This window comes from Malus domestica, chromosome 13 (genome assembly GCF_042453785.1).
Source record: "Malus domestica chromosome 13, GDT2T_hap1".
Taxonomy (NCBI): Eukaryota; Viridiplantae; Streptophyta; class Magnoliopsida; order Rosales; family Rosaceae; genus Malus; species Malus domestica.
In genome coordinates, this window is record NC_091673.1 from 2,429,256 (window position 1) to 2,446,825 (window position 17,570).

Below are 17,570 nucleotides of genomic sequence, written 5' to 3' on the forward strand. Positions count from 1 at the left end.
GAAATTTTTTGTGAATTTTTTTGTTATCTTATATTTTTTACATAATATTTTATAATGTTGTCACGTGAATTAACGTTAAATTATGCAATGTTAGAGAATCTTACTTTTGACATATACAGTTAGTTTTTTTTTTCAAAAAAGTATTATAATATGATTTAAAATACTATTATAATAAAATTCGTTTAAAATACTATTATAATAAAATTCGTGTTGTAGTTAGGTCAAATTCTCTTACCCCTAGAGGAAGGAGAATAAGAAGAATATTGCTCTTAAGAGAAAAGTGGAACATAAATACAGATGTGAGAAATATATAAGACTTGTAGGAGGAGTGTACTTGTCATAGCATGTAGGACGTGTCGCCCAACAGAGAATTTTGAGTAGGAAGGCATGAGAGCTTATCCAGGCAAAGTTTCTTTATTTGATGAAACATTTTCTTTAGATTGGATTGGTCATCTTCCCCAAAATCCCCATCATCACTGACTGAAAGCAAAGCCAGTAGGACTGGCCCGTGCAGTAAGTTAATTACTTCCAGACTTTTCTAACCTAATTTTTTTTCTCCATGTGGCTGATAATCCTATAATTGAGCGGCTCATGTGAAGTTTGATCGTACTGGTCCAATTCATAGAAAATGAAATTACAAGTTAATCACACAGCTTGTTTGGCATAAATTATAATAACCACAAATAATAATAATAAGAAATTAAGATAGAGGTTGATTAAGCACTTCCTGGTTGAAACAGTAGTGGACGAACTCAATCATTTAGATTTTTTTTTTTTTAACAATCGATATTATCAGCATTACGAGGGTATGAATTGAGTTTAGTTCACAATCGGGTAGCAATAATATAGTTCACATTCATCTTCGGTAAGAATATAACCTAAAACATCTCACTTACAAGTGAAGAGGAATAGACCGTATTACTAAGTCATTTTACTTTAATTTGATTCGTATACAAATATATGTACTCCAAACACGTACCAAGCTGGCCATCACATTCTCTCCTCAAGTCACAAATGACAAAACTCACACATTGGTTTTTAACAAGTAATGTTGTGTAGAAATACAAAATTAATCGTTTTACTAACAGATTATTTGACGCACACATGAATTTGTATCCAACTAACCTCATTAGTGTCTGTCTCAACAACATGATCAACAATTTAAACCACTAACTCCATTATAGTATTATATGTCATATCCCCGTCCGAGCCCTCATCACATTCCGAGTTCGACTTCGTCGTAGCACGATACTGATTTGTCACATCCCGGCCCGGGCCCCACCACATCCGGAGCACGACTCCGTCTTAACACGATATTGTTCGTTTTGGGCCCCGATCATGCCCTCACGGTTTTGTTTTTGGGAATTCACACAAGAACTTCCTAATGGATCATCCATCCTGGGATTGTTCTCGCGCGAACTCGCTTAACTTCGAAGTTCCTACGGAATCTGAAGCCAGTGAGCTCCCAAAAGATCTCGTGCTACGTAGATATGAGAATATACATATGAGGCTTATATGATTCACTTACTTGGACGATGTGAGATGTTACAATATCTCAACAACGTGACCACTAATTTAAATCAAAGTTTGCAAATTATATGATTTTGTTATTAATGATTGAATTATTAATTAACATGTTTAATTATTTTTTAATAATATCACATCACATAATTTACAAATTTAATCTGAAAAAAGGGCCTACTGATCATTATTCTTGGTATAAATATCGATTTTGAATTATAATTAATTTCGAATTTGAAATCCCATCATGTCAAGCAAAGGGTATTGTTGCAATTTGACATGTATTGAAAGAAGAAACAGATGTGGATGAGATTAAGTGGCAAGACAAGTGCAATCCTTTGGGGCCCTAGAGTGTCCTTGGGTCGTGTTCCCATATGTACATTATATTTACAGGGTAATACTAAAAATGTTAAATTTGTAGATAAAATCTTAGAAACTAAAAAATATGAAAGTTGATAATTAATTTATTATTTAAATATTACTAAACGTACGTATTTTAATAATAATATATCATTTAATTTATAAATTTTATCTTCAAAATTAGTCTCTTAACATTTCCCTTCCACAACCCTCACTTTCTTTCCTTTGGGAAGTCCGCAACCCGAAACCATCGCTCTCTCACAGTCTACCACCTATATATGCACATATATTATACATATGCGATTCTAATCAACTAATTACATCAATAAAGGGTTTGTCACTCAAGTTAAATATAATTCTTTATCTATGCATAGACAATGTATTGTTAAATTCTTTGAGGAGAGTGGTCATGATCATTCACACTTACGTTTGATATTCTGATATTTTTTATACTATTCCGTAGTTTAAAAAATAAACTCTAAAAATCCATGAGTGATGATTACTTAAATATAGAACTACTTGGTAGGTTACGCAACCAAAAAAAAAAAAAAAAAACACGTTTAAGCACTTGAAATATATTTTTAATTAATTTTTTATTGAATTGAAGAACCCTTTTTGTTATCCTGTGTATAAATACCCCCTCGCACATGCAACAACTCCCCTGCATCCTCCATTTCCCCTTCCCTCTCCCTCTCTCTCTCATCACTCCAATTCTCTCTCTTAAAAGCAAACATGGCTGAGGCTGCAGAGCTTCACTATCAACCCAAACCAACCAACAACACAACCACACGCTTAAAACTCTTCGGTTTCAATGTCCAAGAAGACGACGTAGAATCACCCCCCGTACTCGACTCCACCAAGACCGCCACCACCCCTTCCGACTCACCGGAATCCGCCCCATTCTCCACCTCCGGCGACCGTAAATACGAGTGCCAGTACTGCTGCCGAGAATTCGCCAACTCCCAAGCCCTCGGCGGCCACCAGAACGCCCACAAGAAAGAGCGCCAGCAGCTCAAGCGAGCTCAGCTCCAAGCCAGCCGAAACGCTGCGGTCTCCTACGCCAGAAACCCCATCATCTCCGCCTTCACTCCGCCGCCTCACCTCCTCTCCCCGGCCGGATCCCTGATGGTTCCGGCGGCGTCTCCGGCAAATCCGTCGTGGGTTTACGTCCCGCGCACGGCCACCCCGTTCCATGTCTCGCACGGGTGCGTGTTTCCCGCGGCGGCGAATCACGGGAGGGCTGCTGGGAGTTATTCCTACGGTGGCGGTGTAGGGGATTCCGCATTGACGTCAATGGGGCCGTCTCATCACCAGGTACTACAACAAGACCGGGCCCACGTGAGAGCGGATGGGCCGTCGTTGAGTAGGTTCACGAAAGGGGATGGTGGGCCCAGTTTCGATGACGCGTTGGGCTTGGACTTGCATCTCAGCCTTTGACTTAGCAAACCAAACGGTTTTTGTAATGTGAAATCAGCTGGGAAAAACTGTGTATTTTGCTGATGGAGATCTTTGTACATTTCAAATTTTATTTATTTGTTTAATTTAAGACGTAATTTAACGGCCATATGCATTGCTCATTAGCCTCATTTCTACCATTTTTTCCTTTTTTTGTTTCATTCCTTCTTTTGTCACTAGGGTTTATGATGAGTAGGTAGAATAGAATTCACGTTTGTATTTAGATCATTCTGTTTTTTTTTTTTGAAATGCGGAAATCCCACTTGCAAGTTAGAATGATGAAAGTGGGACGTCGAGACTTTCTGCGTCTTGAGACGTCGACATACAGTTGAATGCGCACCCAATTTGAGTCATACGTTGCTTGGCCACCATGTGTGTATTTGATATAAAGGAATGTGAAAGTACATGTAAATGTGGAAGTTCTTTGCAAAATCCAAATGATAATGCTCACTTTAGAAATATATCAGATTCCTGTTGAGAATCTTATTCTTAATATCTGTAATAATCTCGACTTTTGAAACAAGAAATTAAGTTGAGAAATTGTTCACATTCTATAGCTACTTTAGAATGTTAATTTTGTTAATTTAGTGAAATTAATTAATTAATTGATATGTAAAATAAAAGATGAGTGTGTCATTGCCAACCATCTGGTGTTGACTACTCAAGTAGTAGTCAGCAGTAGAGATTAAAGTATAGTAAGACTGATTAATAGATTTTGACACTAATTATCTTCAGATTTTACCAATTAATTAAAAAGAATTCATCTCACACACCAATCTGATAAAGTCTTATATATATATATATATATATAGGATGGATCCGTGACACCACTTTTTTGACACACTTTTTTGTGGGACACACTTCGTAATATTTTTCAACAATTCACACCGTTGATGCACAAAATCAGTGAGGACTTTGGTACAACAGAAAATGTTAAGTTTGTGACCTTCGCAAGATTGCTCCGGTCACTAATGTGGATAAGTATGTAAATGGATAGAGACAGGGAATCAAACACAAGATGTACGTGGTTCACCCAGATTGGCTATGTCCACGGAGTAGAGGAGTTCTCATTAATTGTGAAGGGTTTACACAAGTACATAGGTTCAAGCTCTCATTTAGTGAGTACTAGTGAATGATTTAGTACAAATGACATTAGGAAATATTGTGAGAGAATGATCTCTATTTATAGAAGAGAGTTTCTAGTTTCATTATGATATTGACACGTGTCGTGTTGTGATTGGCTTCTGATATTGACACGTGTTGTGCTATGATTGGGTTCTGATGTTGATACGTGTCGCGTTGTGATTGGTCTCCTGGTTGGAGGGAAACTCTTATGGGTCATTGACGGTATAACATTGACCGGTGCTCAGTAGTTTCGGGATTGGTCAAGTATGGTACAAACACACTTCGTCTATCTTTTAGGTCTTCCCTCAAAGATCATGCATATATACCAAAAATCACCTAAATCTGAAACCATATGACTATTTGATTAATGGTTTAGGATTTCTTTGTAGAACATTACTTTCTCGTTTTCTTCACTACAAGTCTACAAATGAATGTCTTAATGGTTTTGGATTTATCTAATTTTTTGTAGGGATGATCTATAAATGCTATTCTAAAAGATAGACTGTTCGGATTGTTAAAATATATTACGGAATTGACCCCACAAATACATGTGTCAAAACTTGTATAAAAAAGTTACACCAGAGATATACTTTAGAACAAAACTTGTATAAAAAAGTTACACCACAGATATACTTTAGAACATTCTCTCTTCTTAGCTATAGATCATGAGCTTGCAGGATACAAACATTCTGCATATGATGTATGACATACGTACAAGAAATTCAATCTAAAAACTCAACCTCTTCACCATAATTCGCTCATTTAAAACAAAAAATCATTAGTTGCTTGTGTGAAAAACACATGACTAAATTGTAGCAGCATTGTCCTTATACATTGTAGGCCAATCGTCTAACTCCGTGAATAAAATTAATGACAATTAAGAATAAGTAGTCAGTGGATGTTTTTAATTTCTTAGAGTGTAAGCATTTTAGAATGCATCCTAAAGTTGGCTATAGGATGTTACATTTGTTACTAGATATTTTTACAGAGATACCAAAATGATTGATAGTTGACAAACTCAAGGACCACTTCTGTTGATTTCAAATCTCAGAGACTAAAGTAAGGAGTCACAATAATCTCTTAGACCATTTTAACTAAAAAGCCATATATAATATATATTCCTTGATGAGCTATGTCTTTAGCCACTATATACGCTCCCTCCTCTCTTTAGCACAGATAAACGAAAGATGCTTCAGCACACATAAACTGTAATATATGACTCCAATTAAAAGACACCAATAACATTAAACCTTATTACTTTATATTTATGTGCTTAAGCATTCACTGACGACAAGATAAATTAGGTAGATAATTGCATCAGCCAAACACAGCGTTCGGCTAACTCAGTAAATAATCTTAGTTTTTAGTATTTTACTTAATGACTACACAATTTAATTCACTCAAGCTATTACTTCCAATATTCCATATATCATTTCAAGAGTTTCTAGTCACAAACACCTCCAACTAACCCATTGATGGATTGTTGGTGCCTTCTTTTCACCTTTCTTCTTCTTGACTAGGTGGTGTTGATGGATGTGTGGGCCGGGGACCAATCACATGCAGACCAATCTCCCACAACTGATAGAAAATCAGTGGTTTGATTGGATAAGCTGATATAACACTAGGGTTTAAGTCAAACGCTACAATCTTTCAATGTTCCCTGTAATTATTAAGCGATTAGTTTATTAATCAAGGAAGCAGCTAAGGTCTAATGGAGGTTAATTGGTTCCTGATATCCAACCAGAAAAAAGCAGCACAGATAGAGTGAGAGTGAGTGTTGCTGCTGTATTAAGAAATATAATAAACAATAGAGTTCTAGAGAGAAGTGGTTTGATTTAAATTTACAAACTGAGCAAGTTGGGAGAGTCTCTTGTGGGTAAAACAAACTAAAGCATACGTGTTAGCACGAAAACAAGATAATGCATTCCAAGCAAGCATCTAATATATATGCATCGTTGGTTTTTTTCTAGGGTTTCTTCCCCCAAATCTTAAGTTGCTCAGTCAAAAGGTAGGTGGCACTACCAAAAATGGTACCCTTTCTTGGTGCAAATTCAAGTCTAGAACTTAACACAACGTTGGTGCTTTTGCACCCAATAACATGATGAACTATGGGCATCCAGGAAGTAAGCTTTGCCTACCTCCTTTAAACGGAAAAGCATTTTTACATTTTTGTTAATTATAGTTTGATATAAGTGCAAATTTTGTTTTCATATTTTCATTGAGTTATGTTTGCATATATCGTTAAACTGTGATTTACATGAATGAAAAGTGACTCATTTTAAAATATGAGCCATGTAGTGTTTTGATAGTAGGGTGGGAGCTAGCTAGAGAGAGAATTCTACAAGGGAACAAGAGAATTATTTAAGTTATATGTAAAGTAGTAGAGTATAGAGATGGATTTAATTGGATTGGATGCTTTTAGGGTTTTCCTTTTTATTGTTTGTTTGTTTTTGGCATGAAATTTTTGATGATTTGAGGAGTAAAGAAAGGAGCTAAGATAGGGTGTGGAATCAAGTACTTATAATCATAGATTTGAAAAACTTATGCACTTGAAAAAGTTAATTCTTCTTTAGAGCTTTTTGACGATAAGAAAACATCAACCAAAGAGTAGTTGGTGAGGCATATAGCAAAGAAAATCAAACTCACTCCCGCGACTTTGCCTTAAGCAATATATTAATCTCCGGATTGGGTCCCAATTGTAGCTTCATTAGCAAGTGATTATATTAGAGTTTAATTAAGTATGGTATAAGTTCCTAGTCACCATGATCCAATCAAGTTGTGGCATAGTTAAATAATGCACGCCTCTAAGTGTGACAAATCAAGCATACTAATTAGCTTTCCCGAAAATAAGGCCGGGACCAGGGAAGTAGGGTTCTCAATGAGACACATTGCGCCTTGGTTGCATCTAATTGAAGGAGAGAAAAATACAAGATAATTAAGCAGTCTTTTTCTTGTACGAGTACAGTTCAACCACAGGTCATGAACTCATCAGTGACCGCTAAATGCTACCATATTTACACACACACACACACATATATAATGGCTTCCATTGGAAAATGACCTTTAACAGAAACCAGTCAAGTATCATTTTCATTTCTGCGTGGGTCTTGCACTGATTCCATTAAATCAATAGGATTTTACAAATGAAGTGGGCGGTTTTGGAATTCAATTGGTAACATATGTCAGTTGCCCCATGTTAGGTTCTCTAATTATTCACTGTAACTAATAATATTATGTATTAGGGTACTATGATAAATAGATATGGTACTGATAAATATCGAAATAGTTGGTAGCTAATGAAACCAGATGGAATACTGATAGTTTAATTTAAATATATCTTGAGAGAATTAACATATGCATGCAAGCATGTGGTTTTGTGATTGCTTATCCAAACCTTTTCTTGTACAGACAAAAAAGGCATGCATGTTTAATTTGATCCATATTAATTAATCATCAAATAATTTTTGAATAACGTAATACACAGTTAGACGATGTAACTATTATACTCAAGCTGCAACACGCAAATTCTTTGTATAATATATTCTAAAATTGAGACAAATCATAACCCTACTATCCAATCTTTATTGAAACATGTAAAATGATACATTACAATTAATTTTTTTCTCGATATTCATAAAACTTTCTCGTTAATAATCTAATATTTCAATGTATTGGTCCACGTTCGGATATTTCGATGACAAACCAATTTTGTTCGGATAGTACTAATATGAGATCACCGACTCATGATCTCATATAGATCCTAGAGAGCTAACTAGAGAGAGTTGTGCCGACCTTGATTAATATATAAACAAGTGCAGTCCTGTGCTAAAAAACAGATTTGATTTGATATATGCATGCATCTGTGTCAATAAGGTTACACATAAGGTGTGAACTATATGAATTACAAGACTCCCAAATCCAATAGTACACAGATATGATATATATGAGCTTTGTAGAGCGCCATACAGCTGAAATGTTCTTCTTGTCGGCAGCTAACAGTAATATAAATTTAAGGCAGCACATAATATCTACCAATCTCTGTGATGGTCTAATAATAAAGGTTGATTATAATGCAGAAAGCAATAATTTCTTCGCAAATAAAGATAAAACTGTGTACGATGGACAATTTTTTCCGACTCTTCGTTTTACAAAAGTCTTGTTAATATAGGTCGCCCATTATAAGGCAAAAAGGAACAAAATAGCATAAGTGCTTCATTCCTTTCCCATATCGTATGTTAGCTTATTAGCTTTAGCTTTCATTTCATGCCCTTTTATGGAGGTAAGAGGTTCAGTCTGAACATGAAAAAGGACGAACAGATTTCCAATGTACAAACTTTAAAGTCCTTCAGAGTTTGCTTTTAACAGTCATGCATGTGCACTACTGTGTATGCTTCACAAACCACCTTTAATACAACCATGTTTAAAGTACTTCAAAATTGACACAACGTTTCTGGTCCCTACTTAGGGTTTTCACATCTAGTAATCTACCCGGCCCCCACAAAAAAAAACTTGTGTACAAGTTGTTCGGATTATCTCACTTGTGTAGAGATATTTCTCTGGCCATATCAATTGCATGACACTTATACACTAATAAGATATTTCTATGTATTTTAGTCTTACATGATCTCACGCGATTTCAATCAATATAAAGTTTATGCACTTAGACAATCATACCGAATATCTTCCATCAACGTTAGCCCACTAACCCTTCAAACAATCTATATGAGGAACTACATAAAGAATGAATTTCAGCCGGTACTGACTTCTCTTGGTATTTAAGCAATTATGTTGCAGTCATAATAATTAATATCTTGCAACTTACATCGATATGAGTTTTTCATGTCGTATAGCCTTTTTAAAACATGTTAATTTTCTTCAGGATTACTCATTCCATCTTAGACTTTTGAGATGGAATATTTAGCTTAGCCTGCAGACTTGACCTCAAGTCAAACAATTTACAAATATATTGTGGCTAGCATTCAAACCAATTGAAGAATAAATGATGATAGTGAATTAAGCCAAACTTTTCAACCTTAAATTTAGATGGAAGTTATACTTGTCAACTTTGGGGTCCCATCAATCAAGAGGAGTGTCCCAATGTACAGTTCAAGCTGATTCTTGTCGACTAGGACTACTGTTCTAAAAATTTCAATCTAAGTGTTAGGCGGTTGGTCATCGTTCCAATTAATTCTTAAGTGTTTGAAAGTTAAAAAATAGAGTATAGACTTGCTAAGGTGCCCGCTTAGACTGTATGGACATCCGCCTAACCTGCCCAGACTCGTCTAGGCATTCGACTAGGTTGCGACTTATTTAGACAGAAAATATATAGCTTTCATTTTGCATTTTATTTTTTTTTTCAATAAATTGTAAAGACTTGTTGAATACTTAAACGAACACACATTATATGTTTGTTCCTCATGTTTTCATTATGTTCCAATACTTCATAATATATATATGTCATGCGTCTTTTAGAACCTTAACTAGGACTAGTTTGGTATTTCTATGTAAAAAAAAAAAAAAAAAAAAAACACTACTTTTATTGTGTTGTGAGAATAAGCAGTTACAAACTCCTACAAGATTGAAGCCTGAGGTTGTTCCAAGCTCATTTATTTATTTTGTTCAAAGCTCACCTTATTTCATTAAACTCCTTAAAATTTAGTGTCACATATTAATTTACCCGGTGGAGAAAAAAAAAACAGTGTTTATTGGTCAGACCAACCAATGTTGATGGGAATAATAGCATATAGAAAGCTAGGTTACAAGCACCTCCTTAAATTAAAGCTGTAATCATGAGGCATATATGTGGAAACAACCTGTTGGGTTTGGACCTACGTAATTAGTTTTATGCAGTTTTACGCTTCATGATTCATAAGTCTTAATTGAGACTTATAGATGGTGAGTTCGATACCATATTATTATGGTTGAGTCATTATGTAGTTTAACTTAAATCACACACCGTTTAGTGTAAATATTTCATTATATTAAAAAAATCTAAACCCTAATACACATAATAAAAGGTGTATGGGAATGGGAACCCACTATATATATAGCGTTCACTTGTGGAAAAGAAAGATTATAGCGACTAGATACAACACTACTATGGCGTCCCAGTCAAAGAACACAATATCAGTCTTTCTTCACAAGCATGACATAGTGATAAAGAACCGGAACGTCACAGTCATTACTCAATACATGAAAGTTGATGTCCTTATGAAAACTGCTTAACATGAATGAGCATGATATACTATTAGTAATTGGTAGGGGCAGGACAGCCCGAAAATAACTCAGCCAAGAAATGCCACCACTGGTCGTACTAGCACAATGTTGATGGTGAACTTTTTCTTGCAATGTTGCTATCACAGCTAGCAAGCTAGGCCTCTCTGTAAATTGTAATATGCATGAAGCTGCATGCATGGCTTTTAGAAACAAGGACGGCATCTCCACTATTGAAATTGCTGCTTTTGAAACAATGAGGGGAACTCAAGTCCCCACAAAAAAGGGAAGGGCATTGCTTTTGGCATCCTACCCTGCGACTGCGAGGAAAGATAGAAACTGGTGCCTTCTCGAATCGCACTTTGTAAAGCTTCTTTTTGTGCTTTCGACGATATTAATGTTTAACTTGTAAATTATAATCTATACTCTTGTGATTAGGGGTACAAAAGATTTGAAGCCTGTGATTAGATTAGCTTAATTAAAATCAGGTATGTGAGACTTCAAATTCAGTGTTAACATTAACTTGGATTCTTCTCCTTCACTTTTGTATTCTAACTGCGATACTAAAAATATTGGTATATATCATGAAATGTATTATGCATCATGAAACTGAATTCAGAGAGTTCTTTGTTTTTTAATAGTCCAAACTACTCAGTAGTGTGGAAAATAAATGGTCATAATTGAATTTAGAAAATACGATTTTTTATTACTTATCAGTCTAATAGATATAAAACCGGACTATCCTGTAGTTAAGATTATTGAAGACTTCTTCGGGTAAGTGTTTTGTTTCTCATGGTGAGTGTTTTGGATTAACGGGCCCACACCATAAGGAGGGCTCTCAAAGACATGACAACCAAACTCCAATCTTGGACCAAGCCCAAGATACACACGTGACAAAGTTGACAACTTCCACCATTCATCTAAAGCCTACATACTCTCTAGGAGTACAATTACGTTGAGGACCTAATGCACTTGACTTGATGCCATTCGTGGATCTACTAAAGTTCAAAAGCCCAGAAGACCAGGCTCTAACCCTAGACCTCGTAAATTAGTATTAATGTATTAGCCATTAAGAATTGTTATTAGCATTCCAAAAATTTCATTTTACATTCCTCACAAGTGTATTTTTCTTTCTAATTATAGAAAATTTGGAGTGCCAAATGAGATTTTTGGAGTGCTAATAATAATTCCCTAACCATTTATCAAGAGATAAATTATGTGGCTGATGAACCGACTAACATGGGAAAGGGATCATCCAGATCCATTCCTCCTAATCCACCAAATCAGGGAATACGTACCGTTGAAAATTGATCCAACGTTTACAAACAGAGATCCACTTTAAAAGTTATAATAACTTCAGTCGTTGGATTAATTTTAGGGAATTTTAACGAAAAGCACCCGGTACTGTTCACTTTAACGAAAAACCACATTTTTACACTAAAAAGTCAATCCTGGTACTATTCACTTTACCCTTTATTTTGTCCTTATCATTAAAACTCAAAGTTTTCAAGCCCTTTTCATTAGTTTTCCTTTAATTTTAAACGGCACGGATTCCCGAGTTTATCATGTTTCCTTGGTCCAGTTTGCTTCAATCAAAGCTCATGTATCTTGTCGGCATCTTCTTGTGGTAGACGCTACTTGGAGCTCTAGGCCTTGTTGTAGTTTCTTTTTGTTAAGCGTTTAGACCAGTCGTCAACCAAAAAAAGAAGAGAACTTTAACAAAAAGCTCCCGATACTATTCACTTTAACGAAAAATCACATTTTTATCACTAAAAAGTCAATTCTGGTACTATTCACTTTACCCTTTATTTTATCCTTATTGTTAAAACTCAAATTTTTAAACCCTTTTAATTAGTTTTCCTAAAAAAGAAGCCTAATACCATTTTGGACTTGTGTATTGGGCCAACTAGTATACAAAACAAAATAGCAATAAAAAAATAAGAACTTTAACGAAAATCTCTTAGTATTGTTCACTTTAATAAAAAATCACATTTTTTACACTAAAAAGTCAATCCTGATACTATTCACTTTACCCTTTATTTTGTCTTTTTCATTAAAACTCAAAGTTTTCAAGTCATTTTAATTGGTTTTCTTAAAAAAAAGGCTTCGTAGAATCAATCGTGTAGATCTAGTCTAGAAGCTCGTTTGAAAATGCTTTTAAAATAACTGAAAATACTTTTTGGCACTAATCCTTGATGAAAATACAAGTGAATTCTGAAAAAACATTAGTTATGTGCTTGCAAAAAGCACTTTTAGGTACTATTAGAATGCAAAAACCTTTTTTCTAAAGTCAATTTCAATCATTTTAAAAACACTTCCAAACAATCCCTAGCACAAGCACAAGGGAAATTTAGAGGACAGTAGGACCCAAAAAATATATATCAAAAAGGAGGTAAAATAGGTTACAAAATAAAAACTTCAAGACTCCAGGGGGACTTGGCCCATCTGATCCCCAAAGTATTACAAGACTAATCATGTATGAATCAAAACTAATAAGCGATTTCTCGACCTCAAAAGATATAAAAAAAATCCTGCCAATCATCACTCACACTAAGTTGTTAACAGGTCAAGGCAGGTCTAAGGTTGTACAACATTCACGTCGACACAGCCAGTTCCTTTTCGACGGGTAATGCGTTGTGTTCTTCTTCACTTGACAGCTGCTTTTGCTCTTCCTTTTGTTCAACCGGCAATACCTTTTGTTCCTCTTCAGTCGGCAGCTGTTTTTCCTCTTCCTTGATGGGCTCCTCTCGTACACAAGGTCTCCAGATTGTCTCCTTGCCCACGTCCATGAGTGCAATGCCTTTTCTAGTCAAATCAGCTCTGATCTGATCACTCATTGCAAAGTCTTTGTTTTCCCTTGCTCGTTTTCTCTCTTCAATCTTCTTCAGTACATCGTTTTCCACCATCCCTGCTCTCTCCAATGCTTTCGCTTTCAATTGCTGCAAAACCTGTACAACACAGTATCCCTGTGTAGTTGATAACTTCAATCCATGATTTAAAATTTAAAGGAAAAAAAAAAAGAAGAGGACATATAACCTCCGAGTATGTATGGGACGACTTTAAACCCAAAACGTCCAGAACATCATCAGTTACTGCTTTCTTTACATCGATTAGTGACTGGACCATTGATAACTGTTTTTGCTTTTGCTGCTTCTTCTATAAAAAGTAAAAATACCTTCTGTTATCACAACACAGCCATACACACATTTAAAGGTGGGAGAGAGCACCCAAAAAAAGTCAGGCATGGTGGAATTGAATCTATATGTTTACCTTGAGTCCATTCAAAGAACTGTTTATAAACTTCAACGCATCTTGGAAAGCACCAGTCAATATCTGGGCAGTGTTTAAGTCATCGCACATTTTGGACTCAAACTCATTCTTTAGCTTACTGATGCATTCTTGGGCAGTCAGAGTAATTTTAACTATTTTGCCATTTTGATCTGCACCTTCCTTCAGACCCTCTTCTAGAAGTGGAGCTAAAGCATCCTCACAATCTTGCAAAGTCTAACAACAAAAAACATCAAGCCATTAGATACTAGATACAGAAACATAAAATCCATTTGTGCTGTGATCCAAAATGCATGTTTGACTTGTCTTATTAACTTCTGTCTCTATACAATTCTGTTCAATCTTGATCAGTATTTTATTTGTATTTCACTATATTAACCAAAAGTCCAGAATTTTCTGGAACCAGCTACATCACAAAGATTAATATTTAATGCCAACAGCCATCATTCCGGAAGACATTGGACAAACAGAAAATTTGCAGGGATAATCGAACAAGACAATAACAACTATTTAACCCAACCAGGAAAACTTGCCAACACAAAGTTTAGAGCAACGTCCACTAAAATTACACATCAGGATACAATAAAAGATATCAACGGAGAACAATATTACGCAAAAGGAAAGGTCTCAGAACACTTAGGAACTACGCAGGTGCATGCATAACCATAAGGACTGAGAGACGAACTTCCAAATGAAAATTATTCGGATACAAGCCACATACCTGATATACGTAATAAATAGCATCTGATGAACTTTCCAGCTGGGAGATTGTGTAGTTGAGGGGAGACCTATAGTGAGCGCTTATCAAGAAGTGTCTCAAAGCCAGTGGATGGTACTTTTCAGTAATCTAATAGAGAATGAAATTATATATTAAATGGTAGTATAAACTGAAAATATATAGAAGCTCGAAGAAGCATTAAAAGGAAAAGTTAGCACAATTTACCTCCCTAATAGTGAAAAAGTTGTTGAGGGATTTTGACATTTTCTCGTTGTTATTGGTAACATGTCCATTATGCATCCAGTAACTCACACTGCTCTCTTGGCATGCAGCACAACTCTGGGCAACCTCATTCTCATGATGTGGAAAAATCAAGTCAATGCCGCCGCCATGAATATCAAACTTGAATGTCAGATAATGTGCACTCATTGCACTGCATTCAATGTGCCATCCAGGTCTACCAGGTCCCCAAGGGCTTTCCCAACTTGGCTCACCAGGCTTTGCAGACTGCAGATTTCTTTTGAAGTTTCATTAATTTAAAAATACAAACAAAAAACCGCAAAAACGAGGTAAATGGTTGAGGACTTCAGACCTTCCACAATGCAAAGTCTGCAGGATTACGCTTCCTTGAATCAACAGCAACTCGCTCACCAGCCCGATTGTGTTCCAATTTTTGTCCAGATAACTGGCCATAATTTGGAAATTTATCAACAGCAAAGAAAACATCCCCGCCAACCAGATATGCATATTCTTTGTTAATAATCTGCATGATATAACAATCATTAGAGAGAAACTGCAGGCCTATAAATATAAAACAAACAAGAAACCATCACAAAAACATAATATATAAGCATTAGAGCAAGCAGAAAACCTGTGTTATCAAATCCTTGATATGTTCTATGTGCTCAGAAACATATGGCTGATGGGTGGGAAGAAGGCACTGGAGATCGCCCATGTCATTGAGATATTCTTTGCAAAAACGACTACTTAAACTAAATGGGTCTTCACCATTCTTATTTGCTCGCATTATTATCTGAAACATCCAAACATTAGCAATCTCTACATGGCATTAAGTAACAAGTACACAATGAAAATGAAAATGAACAAGAAGAGTCGGAAGATTCAAAATAGAAAATTATATGAGTTCGAGAGAATACATGTATAAAAATAGAGATAAACTCATAGAAGTTTAAAAACCATGAGTAAAGAACTAATTGTTATTCCAGATTCCAGTGTTTAATCTAAACCCCTTTACAATGAATTCACCTGAGTTGATGAGTTAAGAGTGTTACACATGCGGAACAATAAATGACAACAGGCACACGGCAAAAAGAAAGAGATATTTCTAAAATAATTGTGCAGATAAAGACAGGATGTAAGAACTATAACCACTAAATGCACAAAATTCTTTCAAGAACATGGACAGCCATATGTCCCGGATATTCAAATGCCAAACAATGTTAAAGCATTAGCTAGCTGCCAGATAACTGATTTTGTACATGAGAAAAAAACCCCGATATCAGGCCAGTAATTTAGTCAAAAAAAGGTAAGCAGATTTATAGCACTAAACAAATCAAACGAAAAGTTTTAACTATAATGAGATAACAAGTATACGATAACTGAAGCATTAATGTTTTGTTTCAATGATGGATTCCCAAGTTCTAAGGGATTTAGACTAAATTAGTTAGAAATGCCCTAAAGGAAACATTAAGTGGAGGGGGCTGAAAATGCACTACATGAGCATTACAGCAAGAATTTATAAGGGTATTAGTATAACTATAAACGAACCAAAGCAGAGCACACGCTAATGAAGGGTAACAAAGGAATCCAATCAAAATCATCTCATGATACGGTTCAAGATTCTCACCTTGTCATCAACATCAGTGAAATTCCGGACATACGTAACCTCGTAACCCAAATGCTTTAAGTATCTGTAGAATTGCAATTCAATGTCACGCATGATTAGTTGCCACAAACTAATCTTCACTTATGTATTATGCTAAACAGATTTGGCAGCGTTTGACAGTGATCAAGAAACTAGCTTTATCAAATTGATAAAACAAAAAAAGCCACTTAATTTCTAACAGAAATCAAACATATCAAATTCCACACTAATCAAAAGCACGATTAATTGCATAATTATTAAATTAAACATGCAAATAATGAGATTGAATGTGCGAACCTGAAGAGGACATCGAAATTGACGGCGGCGCGAGCGTGGCCGAGATGGCTGAGATCATAGGCGGTAATTCCACAGACGTACATGCTGACCTTGCCGGGTTCTATCGGCCTGAACGTCTCCTTCTGGCGGGTCATCGAGTTGTAAACCATGAACTCCTTGCCGGCGGCCATTCTCGGATTTCTCAACCCTTTGCCAGCCGCTCAATGCTCTCTGTAAAGACTTCTGCAATCGAATTGGGAAAAAAACCTAAACCCTAATTCAAGTTCCTTTTTTTCCAATTCGATTCGCAGTTCATAAACCATAAGGTTTTGCTTTTATGTGTATTTTCTCTGACTGGTGCGGCAAACAAAAGAAAGTGACAGAAATTTGTAATGCTTTGCATTTTAAGTAATAAAAAATTTTAATAGGAAAGAATTATTAGCATAAAAGGAAATTAAATCTGCCAAAGATTTTTAAAAGACTTATTATATTAACACCTCACATATTGTTGAATACATCCTACAAACTTAATACACTCCGTATTTGCTTTTTTAATTAACAATTATCTTAATGCACCTCATATCCTTTCCCATAACACCCTCATACCCCACATTCTCAACATACACCTTATATTTTCTATATACACCCCACATAATTCATATCTTATAATACTCATTTTAATTATTGTAAACTAAATTGACTTGGGAGTAAAACCCTCTATGAGCAACT

The 17,570-nt window shown here is 35.5% G+C and overlaps 2 protein-coding genes across 2 annotated transcripts; one reads left to right on the plus strand and one right to left on the minus strand.

Annotated features, from left to right (window-relative positions):
- Positions 1–2,521: 2,521 nt before the first annotated feature.
- On the plus strand, positions 2,522–3,445 carry LOC103451632 (zinc finger protein GIS3-like). Its single transcript, XM_008391046.4, has one exon. The coding sequence runs from the start codon at positions 2,614–2,616 to the stop codon at positions 3,316–3,318; it is 705 nt and encodes a 234-aa protein (XP_008389268.3). The 5' UTR covers positions 2,522–2,613; the 3' UTR covers positions 3,319–3,445.
- Positions 3,446–13,035: 9,590 nt separating this feature from the next.
- On the minus strand, positions 13,036–17,334 carry LOC103451633 (cysteine--tRNA ligase 2, cytoplasmic-like). Its single transcript, XM_008391047.4, has 9 exons — positions 16,863–17,334; positions 16,548–16,611; positions 15,552–15,713; positions 15,273–15,443; positions 14,906–15,187; positions 14,684–14,809; positions 13,945–14,178; positions 13,711–13,830; positions 13,036–13,622 (listed from the first exon to the last, which is right to left on the minus strand). Exons 1-9 carry the CDS (start codon positions 17,030–17,032, stop codon positions 13,269–13,271), a joined length of 1,683 nt encoding a protein of 560 aa, XP_008389269.2. The 5' UTR covers positions 17,033–17,334; the 3' UTR covers positions 13,036–13,268.
- Positions 17,335–17,570: the final 236 nt, after the last annotated feature.